Genomic DNA, 19033 nt, shown 5'->3' with positions numbered 1-19033 from the left:
GAGCGAAAGGGAAACTGCATTAGAAATACACTTGGTTCAATGTAAGGTCATGACCTGGGGGTGGGGGGTTGTGGGATGGGGGTGAGTGTGAGGGAAGCACAGAAAGAGAAAAGGGAATTCCTGGAAAAATAGCCTGCTGGTGGCTCTGGGTCACGTTTGTCCCCTCTCTTCGCTAGGTCTTGGTGGGAGGCACTGGGCTCCTAATTCCCAGGCCATAGTCAGCCTCCTCAAATGGGAGGAGCCAGCTTTGGCAAATCCCAGGAAGGGGGACCTCCTGGGACCCTGGGCAGTGGTCCCAGGAAGGCTGGGCAGGGTCAAGTATCACAGGGGGAGAAGGCAGGTGTGGGTGGGCCAAGCCCGTTTCCCCACAGGCCGGTGCAGTCCGGGGGTTCCCAGGAGAACCCCACCTTCCACTGGAAACTGGGGTACGCAGGTGCTCCCGTGGACCCCCCAGCACTCCCGCTGCTGTCCTGCCCCCTCCCCACGACTCTGGCTGGGGCGCCCAGAGCATTCCCTACAGGAGGACTGACCAGCAGAGCAGGGTTGGGGTGCCTGTCGCAGGAAACCCTATCCCACTCCTGCGCTGACCTGGCCCGTATGCGACACTTACCCTAATTACCACCCGCAAGGAGGCAGCTATAATGCCATTAATATGAATAATCAAAACGGAATCAATGACAACAGCATGTGGGCCATGCTTTGGAGAGTGTCTTCTGATGAACAATTTACCCAAGAGGCGGCCAACCACTGGGAAGAGAGTCACTGGGCTCTGGGAGAGGGGGCTGGGGACGGGGAGGGGGCGGTGCGGTTGCTGACACCTGGGGCTGGGTTCTGGTTGCTCCTGCCCAGCCGTGTGGTGGTTGGGGGGAGCTTTGGCGAGGCAGGCTAGGCCGGAGCCCAGGTGAACTTCCCTGTCACCTCCTGAATGGACAGAACTGTGTCCCCCCAAATTCTTAGGTTGAAGCCCTACCCCCAGGAGACCGTGTCTGGAGACAGGGCTTTTCAGGAGGCGCCAGGTTAAAGGACATCCTAGGTTGGGGTCCTGATGCAACAGGACTCGTGTGCTTGTGAGTAGAGGAAGGGGCACGGGGAGTGTGTGTGTGCACACGGGGATTCGTTCCATGGTTGAAATTCCCTGGTCTGGGCTCTCCTGGCATGGCAGCCCAGACAGACTCTGCTTCCCCCCTCCTCTGGCTTACTGGCTGGCACCCTCGGGGCCCCCGGGACAGAGCCACCCGTCCCACACTTGGTGTGCGTGCATTCTAGAGGCCCTGAGATCAGGGATGTTCTGGAACCCAGCACAGTGCTGGGTTCTTTATGTGTCGACTACATCACAAATGTTATCTGTCCCCTCTGGAGCCTCGACGGTGGACAGGGCATTGGGCAGTGGTTCTCAGACTGGGGTCCCAGCAGCAATATAACGCCTGGGATCTTGCTAGAAACACACATCCCCATGCCTTACCCAGACCCACCGAGTAAGAAATTCTGTCCGTAAGCCTCAGATCTGGGTCCTAAAAAATCCTCCAGGAGATCTGATGCTGCTTCAAGTGTGAGACCGCCGCCCCCCATCCAGACATTATGTCTCTAAACCCTCCACAATCCTTGAGGAAGCATTATCGTCTCATTTTATTCACGTGAGGACTAAGGCAGGAAAGTTAGTGACCTGCCCACGGTCACACAGCAGGTGAGTGGGGCTGGGAGGGGTTGCAGGGTTCCGCTGTCTGCCAGGGCCTCCCCAGCCTACACCCCTCCAGGGACAGAGGAAGGGCTGGAAGGTTCATACGTGGGCGCAGGAGGGCGAGCTCTCCTACAGGAGAGCGAGAGTTACCTGCTCTCACAGCAAGACTCACTTCACTGCCGAGGGACAGGCTGTCTGATTTCCTGGGTGGTGACCATGCAGGGGACCCCGGAACCTGGGGCTAGGCTGGGGGCTGGGGGACAGCCCCCAGCCCATCCTGACCATGGAGGGTGCCAGCGGCCTCAGAAGGGCCAAGCGAGGGCGCCTGGGTGGCTCAGTGGGTTAAAGCCTCTGCCTTCGGCTCAGGTCATGATCCCAGGGTTCTGGGATCGAGCCCCACATCGGGCTCTCTGCTCAGCAGGGAGTCTGCTTCGCCCTCTCTCTCTGCCTGCCTCTCTGCCTATCTGTGATCTCTGTCTGTCAAATAAATAAATAAAATCTTAAAAAAAAAAAAGAAGGGCCAAGCGAGCAGCCAGGCAGGGCCACCGACCCAGGGCGGGAAGTGGGAGGCAGGGCTCGCCACGGAAGACCGGACGCCGGCCAGACAGGGAGGAAGACTTGTGTGAGGAGCTCGTCCCGGTTCCACACCTGGGCTCCCCCAGTGCTGCTTGGCCTCGGTCCTCTCGGCACACTGGGGCGTGCTTAGGAGAAATTTCTACAAAAGACGGGAGCTCAGAGAAAGCCTCCTCCCAGAGAAAGTGGGATTTGTGGGGGGCAGGGTTTCTGTCTGAGACAAGGCTCCCTTGCCTGGCCTTCCAGTCATTGGGGGTGGGGTGGGGAGGGGACCCACTGAGTCAGAGACCACGTGCCTGCAGAAGCCACAAATGTCCGTTCTCGCCGTGGCTGCCCCAAGCAGCGGTGGAGCTTAGGGCAGGGGAGGGTGAGATTCCTCACCTCAGTGTCCCACTAGCTGTATGGGAAGAGCGGGGGAGGGGGCCCCGGGCTGGGGGGACGCGCTGCCTGAGGTCAGGGGTGCGCCTCTGCTGCTGTTTTCCTCGCGCACATGTGATCTCAGGAGGGGCTTCGATTTCTCTTGGCCTCACTTTGCTCACGTGTAAAATGGGTGCCTCACCCGACTGCATGTTCCCCAAGGGACTTTAGGGATGGAGAGGGGGGCCCACCCCCAGGATTCTGATTTGATGGTGTCCACAGGAGCTCTGAGGCACACCAGGGCCCAGGACATGGAGCCAGACCCCCTTTCTGTTCTGAAACTTCGTGCCAGGAACCGTTTGGAGAGGAGCTGGACAGAGTCAGAAAGGAGAGCTTGGCAAGCTCCCCACCCCGCCCCACTGCAGCTCTGGAGGGCTGGTGAGAGCCTGCCCCTCTCTGCTCTGCAGGGCAGAAACTTCTAGAGGTGTGACAGGGCATGCTGGCGGGAGCTTGGGTCATTACAGCAACCACACAGTCCGTGCCTGCTGGAACTGGCGTTTGGCTTTCTCTGCACCGAAGAGATTTCTCGGTGCTGTGGCAAGCAGGTGACACGGGGGATGTTGGTGACGAAGATGATCAGTCCGCCCCCCGCACTGAACACAAGGCCTGTGGGGGACCGGGCGGGTCCCTTCCTCCTTCCTCATCAGCCTGGATTCATCCAGGACTCCTGCCCAGGTCCTCAACATGACCTATAAATAGGGTGGCCATGTGACCTGGCAGACGGGTCCCCTTGGGAGACCGACGGGGGCTCTGGGATCACCTGGCTGCACGATGGTATGAACTGGGGAGCTCCCGGGGAACCCTGGACCTGTGGGTCCCCTTCCTAGGAGCCACGTGACAGGGGCAGCTGGAGGGGGCCCGCCAACCGCCTCTTGCGTGAATGAGCCCGTTTGGATCCTGCGTGTTGTTGACACTAAGGCTGTCTCCATGGCAACAAGGTCAACGGGAACCAACCGCCACTAGTCTCATCTTGACTGTGTTCTTGCTGACTGGAATAAAGACCCTGCTTCTGATTGCTGGGTTCAACTGGATACAATTCTCATTAGATTTGACTCCTTGTATCTAGACACCCACATGCCATTCTGTTTCCCCCACTGTGCCCTCAGCTCTGTTCTCCTGTGGGCCCCGAGGACAACATTTCCAGAAATCTCATCTGGAGGAGTGTGGTGGGGACAGAAGGATGTGTGTGCCGAGGGCCGGGGGTCACAAGTATGGGGTCCCCAAGGAGCTTGTAGTTCCTGGTTCTGGAAGTCTGGGGTTGTGGGACATCATCATGGTGGGAAGCACCTTTTTCCAATGGGAGACACTGCTGTGTGTGGAGAAAGGTCGAGGGCCCGAGAATGGAACACGTTTTGCATGTGGAAGGGGCCTGGGGCCTGGCGGGTGAAGGGCAGGGAGGGGACCGTCTGGGCTGTCCAGGCCAGATAGGGACGGCTCCCTGCGCCGGGCGCCTGGCCTCCCACTAGGGTCCCAGTGACACACGAGGCTACCTCTGCTGGGTGTTTTCCTGCTAGGCGGGCCCAGGAGGCGACATTGTGGGGTCAGTCGGATGGAGGCTCTCAGAATCTCCTGATCTGCTAAGTGGCATGGTTGCTGAGGCAGGGAACGCTTTGTGCCCTCCTCGGACATGCGTGAATGTGCCTGGAACTCTGGCTGGCTAATGTCGGAAGCTCAGCTGGCCGGCAGAGAAGCTCCAGCCGTTATCCCATATCCGGGGAGCCACGTGGGCTCTGGAATCTTCTCCCCTGTTCAAGCTTCATGGCAGACCATGTCCCGAGGCCCTGCTCAGCGGCAGAGACGGCAGGAGGGACCCTCTGACTGAGCAGCCCTGCCAGGCTCCTGGCAGGGGTCAGGGGACCACGTGGGACTCTGAACTGTTGCCATCTCGTTTCTTTTGAGCCTCTGGGCTTATAAGGATGTTGGAATCAGTGCCTCCTCCTGGGGTCTGGAGGGGGTACCTTCATGCTGGGAGGCAGGCAGCACTGAGGTGGCTGTCTCTTGGCTCCTAACTGTGTGCACCAGAACCTTCAATATTCAAAGAGAAGCTGAAAATCTGCAGATTTTAATATTGGCAACGATTCCAAAGTCTTGCACTGAGTAAGTCCCCGTCAGCTCTGGGTGGCAGTTGGGCACGGGGTGTGGGTGGGGCCCCCGTGGCCTCCACTGCCGCCTCCTGGGGATGCACTCCACTGGAGCTCATCGGATTAGGGGGATGGGTAAGACAGAGAGGGGCGCTCTGGAACAGCCGGGGGTGGGAGGTGCCCAAGCAGCCAGGGAGAGACAGGAAACCTAAAGAAGCATTTCTCTTTCAGTTTTCCTACTTGGGAGCCAGATCCGCCAAATACAATTTAGCCTGAGGGAGCCCATTTGCAAAGCAAGTCTGGTCCTGCGAGCAGAAAAGGAAACCAACTGGTCTCTGATGCCCACGGTCTGCTGTCCTCTGGTCAGGGTGGGAGGAGCCAGGAAGGCGCACTGGCAGAAACTGGGGACATAAGGGGACCCACTCTGCCTGCTCCCTGTGCTGGCAGCCCCCCCCCCACAGGGACAAGCGAAACAGGCAGGAAAATCTTCTCAGGGCCCTTCGGTACTGTCTTCACCTCCCCCCACCGTGATGCCACATCCTGTGGACCCAGGCAGGGAGCAGGGCAGAACCTTCTGGCGCTCTCGCGTTCCAGCCACTGCTGAGTGCCTCTGTTCTTAGGGGCAGCACTGCTGTTCTGGACTGGGGGCCTGCCATGGGGACAGATGGGCTCCTGCTCACGGCGCACAGCGTTGCTCACGAGTTCAAGTCAATAATGTCTATAAGACCTTATTGTGTGCCTACCTCTAATGTAAGACTTTTAACCCAAGGAAACTTCTAGGGTAGCATATCTTAGCCCAGAGTCTATGGGAAGACTTCACAGGGCCACTTACATCCTCGATTCTTGGTGCTTCCCTCCCGAGACGTGGATGGGAAAACCATCTGATGCTCAAAGAGACCTGGGGCCCTAGAAGAGTGGCGACCCTGATCTCCACAACACGGGTGGTGGTGGCCCTCTTGCCGGAGCCTGATCTGGGCTGGGATCTTTCAGAAAGCATGAGAATCTTACCCAAACCTGTGGAATCAGACAGCATCAGGGGCTGGTGGCTGACGGGCCGGGAGCCTGCCTTTGATCAATCTGCCCAGGCTGTTTCAGTGACCGCTGCTCCTGGCACTGAGCCAGTGTCTCTGCCCAGCCTTCTTGGGCCTCGGAGCATTGGATGGGGAGCCCCAGATGCCCCTGAGCCCCAGTGGCAGCCAGCCTGGCCATGACCAAATTCGTTCCTGACTCACTTGGTCCCTTGTTCCTATCCTGGGTGTAACTTCAGAGAAGGGGATGCTGGAAAGTGCTTCCACGTGAACCTTTCTCACCAGAAAGAAACCCTCCAACCCTTTCTTACAACAGATGCCCCTTCCCCAGGCTGTCCACAGACTCTGGCCAAGACTTGGGAGACGCCTTCCTTGTCAGGGTGGCACTGCCAGCCCCTTAGTCTAGCAGCAGCCAGCTGCTGTCTGATCAGGAGAGACGGAGTCAGAGAGGAAAGGCAGTAGATGTGTCTTTCCCCAGGGCCACCTTCTGCTTGTTCCAGCCCCAGCCCGAGCCCAGCGCTCCAGAATCACAGAGCAGGCCCCTGAGGGCTCCCTCCACATCCCAGATCCCAGGTCCACAGCCAGGGGTGGCCCAGCGCTCCACGTCCCCAGGCTGCTTGTGGACCCAGGCCTGGGAGACAGTCTGGCTCCTGCAGAGCTCGCACCTCGGAGCGCGCTGCGGCTGCCGGCCGCCAGGTGGCGCTAATCGACCAGGAACGGGATTCCGCGCGGGACCAGAAAGGAAAGCCTTTGTTGATTTTACTTCTTGATATTCTATAATCACCAGGATTACAATCTAAGCAAAAAAGCAAAACAAATAAACACCGCCCCCTTACTGGATCTTTGGTCTTTGTCTGCAAAATTATGAGACAACAGACGCACTGACTATATAAGCCAGCCTTGGGTGCTGCGCAGTCTGGGCAGCTCAGACAGGTGGAGAACGGGCTGGGGCTCTGGACACCGAGGGTCCCCTTGGCTTCAGGTGCGGGTGGCTGAGGAGCTCCTGGGAGACATGCGTGCCTGCTGCTGAGCCCGCTCCCCTCCAGCCTCTCTGCCACATCAGCTACTTCCAGCAGCGTAGGGTTCCCTGTCTCCAGGCACCCTGGACTTAACTACACGTGTGGGTGCAGGCCCGGGGACCAGCCAGGCTCCCCAGCCAGCCCTCCTGTTTTCCCACCCACAGGTCTCGGGACCTGGAAAGGCAGTCCGAGTACAGCCAAGCCCAGAGGGGGTTGATCTCTGGGGTGATCTCTTGGGCCAAGGAGGGGCACCTCTAGGGCATCTCTGGGGGTGATGCATGGTGATCTCTGGGGCCACGGAGGTTTGCAGGAAGGCCTGAACTCACTTGGCAATGCAGAGCCTCCTGGCCAGCCAGCGTGCTCCAAGAGGATCCCGTGGGTGGGACAGCTGGGGCACGATCCCTTTCCGGGAAGGGCTGTGAATACAGCTTAAAATTCATGCCCTCAGCCCTCACTGTGGATGGCATCCTCTTGTCTCCTGCTAGCTGGGAAGTGGCTGGCATGCCTGTCCCCTCCCAGGCTGCCAAGGAACGGGGCCAGGCAGAAAGCCACGGATGCTCAGAGAAGGGGATTCCTCCAAGGGCTCCATCTGACTTCCTGCAGACCCCAGTAGAGCCAAGAGTGGAAGGTCCAGGGCCTTCCCTGAACCACTGTGGTTCTGGGCAGCCAAGAATCACTGAGCATGTTTCGCAGCAGCAGCACTGCAGCACAGAGCTCCCTGGCATTCTTCTCCACTCAAAGTTGACCGGGGATGATAGGGTCCCACCTGCCCGGTCCCTTGCTCCCACTGTGGTGGTTTGCTGGTCCAAAGCTGGGGCTCTCAGACCAGCTGTACTGGAACAGACCCCAGAATTTCCAGGATGAGACATACTGAGCTGTAGATCACATTCACTTGAATTCTCTAAACTCCAACCCTCAGATGGGGCCTCAGACATTCTCAGGCCTTGACCTAAGGCAAGTGATTCTCAGCTGAGACCCCACAAGGACACCCCAGGCTGAGTTCGGTTCCATTTGGCTCTGGATGACTCACACGCAGAACCTTATTCCCCGCAGTGTGTTAAGATGGCAGTGCTTAGCATGAGACTACACTTCCCAGACTCCTTTGCAAACAAGGGTAACCATATTACCAAACTCTGGCCCATCACATAGGAGGGGAAGTGTTGTGTACAACCTCTGGGCCCTGTTCTTGAAAGGAAGCAGCTTGCCCTCCACTTTGTCTTTCCTGCTTCCCACTGGCTGGAACGCAGTTCCAACGGTAGGAGCTGGACCAGCCATCCTGTACCACTGACAAGAGAGTGGCACCCCAGGGACGGCAGAGTCGCCAGCTGCAAGGAACCCAGGGGGCTGATCCCCAACGCTCTGCGGCTGCCACGTCAACCCCGAGCTGCTGTGTGAGCATCAAATATCCTCTTGGATGAAAGTCACTGTTGTTTTGGTCTCTGCCACACCTGCACGGTATTCTAGCTGCCACGGAAGGGTTTGCAAAAGATAGGGAGCATCTTTGGAAACACACTGGGAATTCCTACTAGATATCTTAATTTTTCCCTATCTTTTTAAAAATTTTGTAAGAGGCATCCCTCAGACGGCAGATTGAAGGGAAGCCCCCGTGAGACCCAATGGCACAACTGCGAGCATCAAGGTAGGTTCTCACAGTCAGTACGGCTTAGAAGCCAGCATTGGTGCGCTTCCCCGGGCTCAAGAACAAGGCTCACCCCCACCCCCCATCTTGCAACAGGTGAGGTGAGGGCTGCGCACCCGAGTTTCCCTTCACCACCGATAAGCACAACATTGTGATTGAACCACTGACAACTCTGCTGTAGGGCACAGAAATTTGGAAACATCAGGAAATCAAGCTGTGAAGTCTTTGAAGGAATGTGATTTATGTGAAAATGTGATGAAGCTGATGTGTTTGGCTCCAGCGCTGGGCGGCACGCCGGATTTCGGAGCCCAATCTGACGCCTTCTCGGCTCCCCGCGCACCTCTGCCTTCCCCCAAGACGGTTGGCTGGTGCCCTGCGTGTGTTCCAAGGCTCGTCGCGCGTGACGCTTGCACTGGGGCCCGACTTCCAGGCCGTGCGTCTCGCGCACGCTCAGGAACCACATGGGGCTCGCTCCCTGCCCCCAGATACACGGGCGCGCCAAGTGTTATTAGATTTACAGGGAGTTGGTGGTGGTTTTACATAATTTTCATGATGCACTGCAGACTTTCCTTCAATTAAGCGTCAGAGGCTGACTTGGGTCTAGATGGCACCCCCAGAATTCACAGAGCTTAATCCCCTTGCCCCTAGGTGTTCCTGTCTGTCACGGGGAGGCTCCTGCGTGGCGGGGGCTGGGGTGGTGTGTTGTGGGGAGGTAGAGGCAAGAAGGAAAGGGAAAGGGAGCAGACAGTGGCCGTGAGTGGCTTCTAGGCCACGGGCCCTCTGTGTATGCTGGGGAGGACCCGGGCCCAAGGCTGGGACCATGTGGACACCACGAAAGGCATCTTTGCCTTCAGGCTAAACTCTGGCTAACATGGTCTTCAGAACCTCCTGGAAGTGGGGTGAAATCATGGCCCCAGTGCTTCAGACCTGGGTCTGCAGAGGCCGGGGACTGAGCTGGGCCTGGAGGGGCCAGCTGGGGACTACGGATCTTGGTACAGATTCAAGATTCTTTCTTTCACCTTACAGAAGCGGACTTAGAGCAGAGGGTGAGTGACTGGCTGAGGTCACACAGTGAAGGGGTCACAGAACAGGGATGTGCCCACCTCCTGGTTCCCCGGCTTGGGCTGCCCTGCCCTGCTCACGTGGCACTGGTGCCCACTGTTACCGAAGCCATTGCTCAGACCCCTGTGGGGAGCGGACCAAAGCTGGGCCCAGACACTTTACACTCAACCATCTGACCAGTGTGCATGTGCCCAGCGCTGTACAGGGCCCAGGGAACTGCGGAGCACAGGGAAGTTTCCGGGAGTTAGCTGCAGGGTCTTCCTGGCTTCTGGGTGCTCCGCAGAGTACTGAAGAGGTAGGGGGGCCCCTCTGGTGAAGGACGGAGACTAGCTTCAGTCTGGGGTCTCCCTGGAGGTCCTGAGGCCGCTAGGCGGGGGGTGGGGGGCTGTGTGAAGCCTGGAGTGGGGCAGGGCCTACAGAAGAGCTGATGTGTCTGCTGAGGGCAGAGGCATGGGATTTGCAGACGAGGAGAGGGGAGAGTGACCCACCCTGGGGACAGCGGGAGGTTTAAACAAGATGGGTGTGTCACATCTGTAGTTAAGGATTCCACAAGACACATCCTGAGCCTAGAAGGCCCCTGGGCCTCCTGGTTCTAGATTCCTGGAGCCAGGGCATCAAGGCCAAGATCACTGGGGGTCCCCCCCAGCTCCTGGCTCAGGAGGATGGCCCAGTCTTGGGGCCCGGTCCCGGGTGGCTGGGCCTTGGCCCATTGGGGTTTTCCTTCCCACCCAGACCCCTCTGCCCTTCCTGTCCCTAACCCCAACCTTGAGAATGGTGGGTAATTCCCCAGTCTGAGCTCTGAAGACCTCTGAGGATGAACTGGTCTCTGTGGGGGCCATCAGGCCTTAGCTTGGATACTCCTAGCAACAGGACGCTCGTGGTCCCCCAAGAAAAGACATTTCAGCTGTTCTCTGTATATATGTCCATCAGGCTCTTTCCTGCAGCTCTGCTTCCAAGGGCGGCACAGGCTCTGAGGGACCCAGGGACCCCTTCTCTGAGGTCCTGTATGATGACTGTATTTCACTGAGCCTCAGAGAAGAATGTTCTGGAACCCTGGGTCCTGTGCACTGGCTGGGTCTTCTCGGGTCTGGCAGGCCCGTATCTGTTTTTCCTGAGTCTAGGCAGTAGGAGAGGCCACAGAGAGCCCCCAGCGGCTGCCCGTGGAAATGAGGCACAAGCCGTGCCCAGCTCTCCAGACTCCCCGGGCATTCTGCATTCAGAGATCTGCACCTGTCAGATGCTTCAGAGAACATCACTTCGCTGGAAAAACAAAATCCAGCTCATTCTGGTCATCAGCATGCCACCCAGTCTGGGAGCCTCCGGCGGAGCCAGCCCCGCGTCCGGGAGCAGATGGGCTGGGGGCTGGAGGCAGGCCAGTTCTGGCCAGCCCCTCCTCTGTCTCCAGGTCTCACTGTCCCCGGACCGCAGCTGCTCGCCCGTCTGTGGCCCACGAGACAGCAGTGCCTGGCTCCCTTGGTTCCGCTCCTCACGGACATGGCCTCGTGCCTCTGAGCCTCACCGCTACCATCTGCAATGTGGGCCCGCAGTCCCTGATGTTCTGGGCCCTGGCTACTGTGTAGGGGGCTCAGAGAGTCAAGCGAGCGTAGGGTGGGGGGGGTGACCCTTAGGAAAGCTACGGTCACCAGCGTCCGAGCAGGATGACCACAGAGGGCCTCTGACCCGCTCGCGCGGCGCTGGCGAGGCCTGCAGGGCCGGACCCCGGGCCGGGCGGATGGGGCCGCTCAGTACTCACACATGGGCTTCAGCTGCCCGATGAGCTCCTCTTTCGTCCATTTCGCCCACTCCTTCTTGTCGGTGTTGATGGAGCAGAGGATGGGGCCGCAGGGCTTCCCGCAGTCCTCGATGGCTGGGACGTTCAGGTAGTGCACCAAGACGATGTCGGGGTTCTGCAGGGAGAGTACAGAGACGGGCAGCATGAGGGAGGCACGGAGCCCATCCAAGGGGACGCCCCCCCCCCCGCAGGTGCAGACAGGCCGAGCGTCCCCACACGCTTTCTCAGCCTTGGCACTGCTGATGTCTGGAACGAGATCCTTCTCTGGCGTGGGGCTGCCCTGGGCACTGGTTTCCGCCCACGGGAAGCTAGTAAACCCTGCCCCCTCCCCAGGTGTGACAACCAGGAGTGTCTCCAGCCATTACCCACGGTTCCCCAAGGGACAAAATCACCCCCAGCTGCAAACCACAAGGGCTGATTGGTGCATAAAGGACCACACATGAGGCCGGACATCGCATCTGGTCTAGCATCTGGGGCTTTATGCCGATGGCTGCCCAGGAGCTCTGGCCCTGGTCTGTGCATTTCCTCACCACAGCTTGCTGGACGCCCCCCACACAGGCATCATCACCTCCTTCCTCCCCAGAAATGGAGGTGCCCCACCTCTAAGGGCTGGACACCCCCCACCCCCGCCCTTCAGCCCATGGGCTTCTCCCTGGACGAGCAGCCCCATTAGCGTGTTATTTCTGAGCGGCACCCAGGAGGCGGCTGTCGCTCAGAGCCTCTGGACACTCCCCATGGGAAGCCTTTAGAACAGAAAGAACGCTCTGTGTGAAGACCTCATTTTGTCCCCAGATGGTTCTATGGAAATGGGTCAACCTCTTCCCACGAGAATCAATTCCAAACGCCCTCCAAGCCTTTCTGCCCACCACCAGCTCTGCTAGAGACTTCCCGAGGGGATCTGGTGGGGCAGGAACTTCCCTGCAAAGACCATGGGCCTTCCGTGGCTTTCTGTGGCCCTCCAGAACCCAAGGCCATTTACTTGGCCACATCAGACCTGACAAGTTTGTTAAAAACAAAAACAAAAAAAAACCCGCCAAAACCAAAAATCCAATCATAACACTTTAGAGTGTATCTGGGTAAGTCCAGAAACACCACCTACCCTAAGCAGAAGGCATCGCTTAAACCATAAAGAAATCTCTAGCATTTTATTAATAAGCCCCAGGGAGCTGGGAATACAGGCACTTAGAAGGCTCTACCCCAGGCTTTCCCCTAGACCTGTGTCCTCTGCTTTTTCTGAGTGACCCCTGCCAGCAAGTCCTGGGAGGGCATGAGGACCTCCAGCATGGAGGAGGCCAGGCCTACTGTTGCCTTTTGGGATGTGGTCAGAGTGAGAGTCATAAATGATTATGTGAATCAATCAGTGCATTCATAAATAAAGACCCAAGAGTACACCACGACCAGTACGAGAAAGTAGACTGGCATAATTTAAAAAGATTTCCAATAAGGGTTGAAACGCGGAGTTGTTTTTTTTTTTTTTTCTTGCCAACGCTCAGTTAACCAGGAAATTAAATCAACACGAACAGGGCCCTTCTTGTTAATGGCAGCTTTTCTGGATTGTGGTAATCACGCTCCTTCATAACGCTGATAATCCCTGACATCGGCACAGTATGTTATTCTTCTCGGGGCACTTTCCAGCCATTATCGCATGCGGTGCCCAAGTGCGCCGGGGAGGCCGGCCGGGCTGGGCAGGGCCAGGCAGGGCCGGGGAGAGCGCCCTCCGTCTGCCGCCAGTGGACTGCGGCAAAGCTGTGTGGCGGGGGACAGAGCCTGGGCTGGAAGCCAGGGTTCGGACTCCAAATTCCGGGCCTGCCAAGACATCTGGTGGCCTCTTTTTTGCTTGGTCTAAGTGCTTTCCCACCTTGCATTTCACTTTATCCTTGCAATATGCCCCAGAGCTAGGTAGGTAGGTCTGATCTGCGCATCGCATGGATAGGGAGTCAGGAGGAATGGGTGGTACTTCCGAGTCCCTGCCTTGTGTTCCTCCTACAGATGCATTGGCCTCCCCAGGGTTGCGTCTGGGCTAGGGGTTCCTGCCTGGGCCTGGGCCTGGCCAGGTGGCAGCGCTAGCTGCTGAGCAAGACGAGAAAGGATCAAAGGGCTGCAGGCCCCCCAGAGCCCCCGGGGGTTCCTCTGATCCCAGCCCCTGTGCAGGAGCACACGGGAAAGGAGCCAGGATGTCAGCTGCTTGGGAGATGAAAGGGCTGCAGCTTCCTGCCTCATGGCCTCACTGAGCTCAGCTGGGGTACTTGGGGAGGCTGTGGGGGTGGGGCAAGGTGGTGGAGCTTGGGGAGCAAAGGGCCACCTTCACCGTGCACCCAGAGTTTCAGGAAGCTCTGTTCCTTCTTCAGGGCCTAGCTGCATTTCTGCATAACCAGCTTCCATTTGGTCTCTGAGGACAAGCACAAGGATCGCCTCCTCCTCCAGGAAGTCTTCCCTGATACCTCGCCCTCCACATGCCCACCACGGCAGGATGGGGTTTGTGTCTTCCCAGTCTGTGGGCCTCTGCCTCCTTGAACTCCCTCACAACAGGGACAGTGTCTGGCAATGACCAGTGCTCATTTCGTGTTTGTAGAATTGAATTAGGCTGTCTCGAGACTCCCCATCCTCACGCTTCCCAGGCTTGTGTGCCACGGACATCTGGCTTATTTCTGGGTCTACAAAGGGCAGAGCGGTCTTTTCCGAAAATGTGTTCCTAGGAGGCCAAGAGGCAAGGCTGATCCTTACCCTTTCCTGGGTCTCAGGCCTCTTGGAGAATTTGATGAAGGCTATGGATAGCCCACACCCAGCTTCAAAAACTACCCAAGGCTCATCAACCCTGCATTTCAGGGGTTCACAGATCCAGTGGCCTGTGTACCCCACATCTGTAAACACTGATCTAGGGAGTCTAGACTCATCACTGTGTCTGTTGAATCGGGGAATGAATGTGCCCAAAGTGGAGGCTCTGCTCTGGACCTGTGGCTGCTCGGTGGCCTTGATACAGTCAGGAAGGAGGTGCCAGGCCGTGAGGGTTCGAGGAGTCTGGGCTTGGGATTAAGAACTACAGGAGCAGACGGCATCACGGTCTGTGTCTCCAGCAAAGATTCTGCCCTCGGGCCTGGGGATCCTGTGGCCGAAACTCCCGAGCTGAATTTTTAGGGATGACTTCCTGGCTGGGATTGGTTTTAAGACACATTTAATGGAAGTGATTGAAGTGTTTTTGGAAATTTGGGGCACACATTGCCTCTTGGCAATATGGAGATTTTATTCATTAGTGGTATGTTTTGTTAAAAAATTTTATTTATTTATTTATTTGTTTGACAGACAGAGATCACAAGTAGGCAGAGAGGCAGGCAGAGAGAGGGGAGGAAGCAGGCTCCCTGCTGAGCAGAAAGTCCGATACGGGGCTCAATCCCAGGACCCTGAGATCATGACCTGAGCCGAAGGCAGAGGCTTTAACCCACTGAGCCACCCAGGTGCCCTAGTGGTACATTTTATTGGGTGTTTTCGGGAAAAAAATACATTAGCCATAGAGTCCCAGTGCGTGAGCTTCAGGAAGTGCTCCTGACAGAGTCAGATCCTGGCCCAGAGCTGCTCTGCTGGCTGTGCAGGGGGCGGCTGGCAAGGCGCTCGCCCATGCCCTTCTGGGGGAGGGGGGACCCAGCCGAGAGGCAGCCCAGCAGACCCGCCAGGACTCCGGATTCTGGACGGTTGTGCAGCAACCTGGCCTTTGTGTTCCTGGGCTGCTTGCATGTTTCCCTGGGGTTTGCCACTCGGGTCCGGTCTTACAGGTTGGGGGACATTCAACAGGCTGTCTAGAGGCTCCTCCCTGGGCGAGGGGACTTCTGTGAACATACTAGAGCTGAAGCCCACAAAGACAGCAGGACCCTTGAAGATGAAACCCCTCCCCACCCCCCCAAATTCCAGGAGGCCCAGTGTGGTCTGGGAGAGGGAGATCTATGGGGGTGGGCTGCGGCTGAGGGTAGGTAAGAGTCTCAGACATTCCAGAAGATTCGGGAAAGCCCAGCGGACTAGGTGGTCCCATCCTTTCCTTCTGATGCCTCCAGCTCCTCACGCGCAGGTGGAAACAGCCACCACAGGGCCCCTGGGAGGAGCGTGGTGCCCTCCGCACAGGAAGGAGTCCTGCTCCTCTAACTCCCGGGCACCACCGGACCAGGCCTCAAACCAAACAGAACTCTGGTATTTTTCCGACAGAATGACCGGAATGAAGCTAGCGGGCAGTTTATCCGCTTACAACGCGCCCCCTCTCCACGGCGGCTCCTCTGTCCTGGTTTTCCTCTGAGCGCGGAGACTCCCCTTCCTCCGCGCCTCCCAGCGGGGTCCTCGTCCTGCTCCTTTCTTGGGGACCTCATGCAGCGTCGCGGCCCTACAACCGCTGTGTGGCGAGGATCCCAGCTTCCTCTCCCCAGCCCCAACTCTCCACGTGGCTCAGGCTCACTGTCCGACGGCCCCTCGCTGGGGCTTCCAAAGGACCCATGCCGAGCCCTATGTCCGCGGGGCCCACGCGGCCCCGCCCCGCCGCGCACGTCACTCTTCTTCTCAGTCCTTCCCCTCCACAGCCAGTCCAAGTGAGCTCTGCTGTTGCTCCCACCGACTCTGCCCCCCATCCCCGCTGCCCGCGCCCTCGCTCCTGCCGCATGGAACCCCCAGGGGCCTCCTCACTTCCGCCCTGGCCTCTGTCCCCACCCGCTGTCTCAGGCCAGCAGCCACGGTCCTGTGACCCGGGGCAGCCCCCCGGCCCTGCGAGGGAAGCTCTCGGTGCCGACATGGCTAAGTCATGCCGTCCGCTTCCCTCCAGAGCCACTCCTGGCCTCACGCCCAGCTTGGCCCACCCGTCCGGACAGTCCCCTTCCCCAGACGGCCTGTTCTCTCCTGAGCCCTTCTCCAGCTGGTGTGCTCCGGTCCACACGTCCTGCAAATCTCAACCCCACCTGTGCCTGCACATCTTACTCTGAGACCCCATGGAACAGGGGCCCAGCACCCTTCGCCACGTCCTGTTTGGCTCTCACCCCCATTCCTTGGTTCTGAGCAACTACTGCTTGGCCTGTTTTCCCACCGATGTGTGAGCTCCGAAGGCCAGGCTCCTTCGGTGGCTGACTCCCCAAACCCAGTGCCCGCACCTGCCGGGTGCGGAGGATGCAGGACAGCTGAGTGACCCCTGGGACACGGGACATGGACCCAGCTGGGCTGCCGACCTCACTGGGAGAGGCGGTCTCCTCCCTGGTGACTCAGCATTTGACACCCACTCAGGAGATCCCCACGTGTGTCTTCCTGAGGGACACAGACTCAGGAGAAGGGGGAGAAGGAGGAGGAGGTGTCTGTCCTCTTGGAAGTAGGGCGACAGCACCTGAGGGGGTCCAGGACTAAGCCGGCCCCTCGACCCAGTGCCACCCCAGTTTTCATCTGAAAATGTGAGGTTTGGATTTGGGGGCTGACCTAGTAGCTCCAGGCTGCCAGGACTCTGCAGGGCAGAGACGCATCGGGAGGCTGAAGGCGCTGGAAGGGTGTGTCCTGGGGGCCAGAGTTAGTTGGTCTCCTAAGACACTTTTACCAAAGGGCATATTTCACCTGACCCTTGGAGACAAAGGGAAGTCTAGAGAGAACAAGCCAAGGACCTCAACGTCTAGAAGCACAGGAGGGGTTAGGAATGTTCCAGAAAGGGGGTGCTTTGCCAAAGTCACACAGGCTCCTTTACGGCAGGACTGGTCAGTCTTTATGGCACCCGCTTGGCAGGAGAGCCTCCTGGGTGTTGCAGTAGACAGGCTTTCCAAGCTTTTTTGAATGTCAGCCTGAGCCCCTCTTGGGACCCTAGTGTGCTCTGGAACACAGACTGGGAACCGTTGCTACAGTTCAAAACCAAAGGAAATGACTGTCAGCAGCTCCTGGAAGACAGCTTCTCCCAGCCTGTTCTTGGGTCTCTGGGGCATTGGGGTTCTGGATACTCCAGAACCGTCCCCTTTACCTCAGGTTCCCTCCCTGGTCTGGCCCGAGGTCCACATGGCATTTGAGTTTCTGAGGAACCCCTGTCCCGATGTGGTGCCCTGTCCACACGGCTCTCCCCTTCCTGGTCGGCGTGGGCAAAATTCCTCCCTCTACTCCGGGATGGGGTTTCCTTTCAGGAAGACTGGAGCGGAACGGGAGCCAGATGGGCAACTGAGTGTCCCCTTCGATCGTGGGCTCATCCCTCCTGACCTGGGTGTCCTGGACCATGGGGGTCCTGTGGGGAGAAGCAGGGGGGAGATGCTGGCCCAGCAGTGGGGAGAAAGCAAGGCTGCCCATTTAATCCTCTTAGTGACTGGCGATGGAATCTGGGAGAGGGAGACTGGTTTGGAAAAGAACGCGACCCTGCTCCCCCTGGGTGGGTCGCCACTACGAGGCGGCAGGGGCGGACTTGTGATCCACATTAATCTGCAGCAGCCCCTGGGCAATGACAAATTTCTGGACCCTCATGCCGGGGCCGAGCAGGTGCAGCCTGGGAAAGCGGCAGGCGGTGGCGGGCCGTGTCTCTCTCATGGTCCCACAGGCTTTCCTAGCAGAGATCCTGCGGGGGGGGGGGAGCCGGACTCACCCTCTGTGGAGGTCTGGACCTTGGGCCAGGGCCGGAGGCAGGAGAGGCAGAGGAGGGGAGGAGGAGGGGAAGAAGAAAACAGACCAGGAGGCGCAGCAGACGAGCCCAGGCAGGTAGCAGGCACGGGTGGATGGGAGCACCCTATCCTAGTCACAGAGACTTGGCCGGGGTCCTAAACCCTCTCCCAGTCCCCAGAGAGCTCCAACTTTAACCCTGCAGCCAGAGCCCTGCGGTTCCTGTGGCTCCGGCTCCCGAGAGGTCCAGGGTAGGGCCCAGGGCGCGGGGTGCTCCAGTGTGGGCAAGCACTTGACCTGGCTGAGCCTCCGTGGCTGCCCTTTAGCAGGGGGAGGACTGTGACTGGCCTTGACCTGGCTGGGAGACAGGCAAGGCCATAAGGAGCCCAGGGAGGGCTTGTCCCCAAGCCAGTGCTCGAGAGCAAGGACCCGCTGCTGCTGATTTGAATGGGGGTTCGGTAATCTGCTGTGAGCTCAAGAGGGAAGTTGGGGGGACATTCCAGCTTGCAGGGGACAGCGGAGCCTGTGCCCGCTGCACACGGAGCCCAGCCCCAGGTGTGCAGCAGGCTCTGGAATGGGCTGAAGGTGCAGCCGTGAGCTCTCCACCAGGGGGCCTGCTCCGGGGGGGGGCCTCAAGTTGCCCAGAGGCAGAGCTTTGGGGTGTCACGTCCTCCTCTGGGCCGCCGCTGGATTTTGTCCACTGCTGGGTGCCAGGGGGTCCCCCGACCCCCAGCCGGGGCCCGTCCACCTCCATGGGAAGGAGGAGGAGGCCCCGAGCCAGCATCCCCTTTTGTGCAGGAAGCAGGACAGCCGTGCAAGAAGTGGTTAAAAATGCAAAAAGCTGTTGGTTTTGATAAAGAAAAATGCAGCTGCAACATCTGCTTGACTCTTGTTTGCAGCTTCATCAACGCTAAGTGGTCGATAAATCAGAGTGGCGTGGCGTTCCGTTTCTTCTGTGGCTCAGTCATTAATCTCGTGCCGGTTCTCATGAAAAATGAAGGAGAGAGGCTGTGTGATAGTGAAAATGTATACATTACCCAGAAAGTCATAATAGCGTGTAATAGTGCCACACACCTCCCCACTTGCCTCCGGGTGCGTGGCAGGGGGTGGCCCACGCGGCCGGCCCGGGTGGGGGGCTGGGGTGACGGAGAGTGACTCAGCCCCG

The 19033-nt window shown here is 58.6% G+C and overlaps 1 protein-coding gene across 12 annotated transcripts in view; it reads right to left on the bottom strand.

Annotated features, from left to right (window-relative positions):
• Positions 1–19033, bottom strand: part of CAMTA1 (calmodulin binding transcription activator 1) — an 813334-nt gene that overhangs the window by 93382 nt on the left and 700919 nt on the right. For all 12 annotated transcript variants that reach the window (XM_045063671.1, XM_045063669.1, XM_045063670.1 and 9 more), the window contains one exon: positions 11251–11404. In XM_045063671.1, the coding sequence (XP_044919606.1) occupies positions 11251–11404 (154 nt within the window). The remainder of the gene's footprint in view (positions 1–11250; positions 11405–19033) is intronic.

The sequence above is a fragment of the Mustela putorius genome, unplaced genomic scaffold (genome assembly GCF_011764305.1).
Source record: "Mustela putorius furo isolate JIRA1106 unplaced genomic scaffold, ASM1176430v1.1 tig00003853_pilon_pilon_pilon, whole genome shotgun sequence".
NCBI classification, from domain to species: domain Eukaryota; kingdom Metazoa; phylum Chordata; class Mammalia; order Carnivora; family Mustelidae; genus Mustela; species Mustela putorius.
Note: the sequence above shows the minus strand (reverse complement) of the source record. Positions and strands in the feature narration are given on the sequence as shown.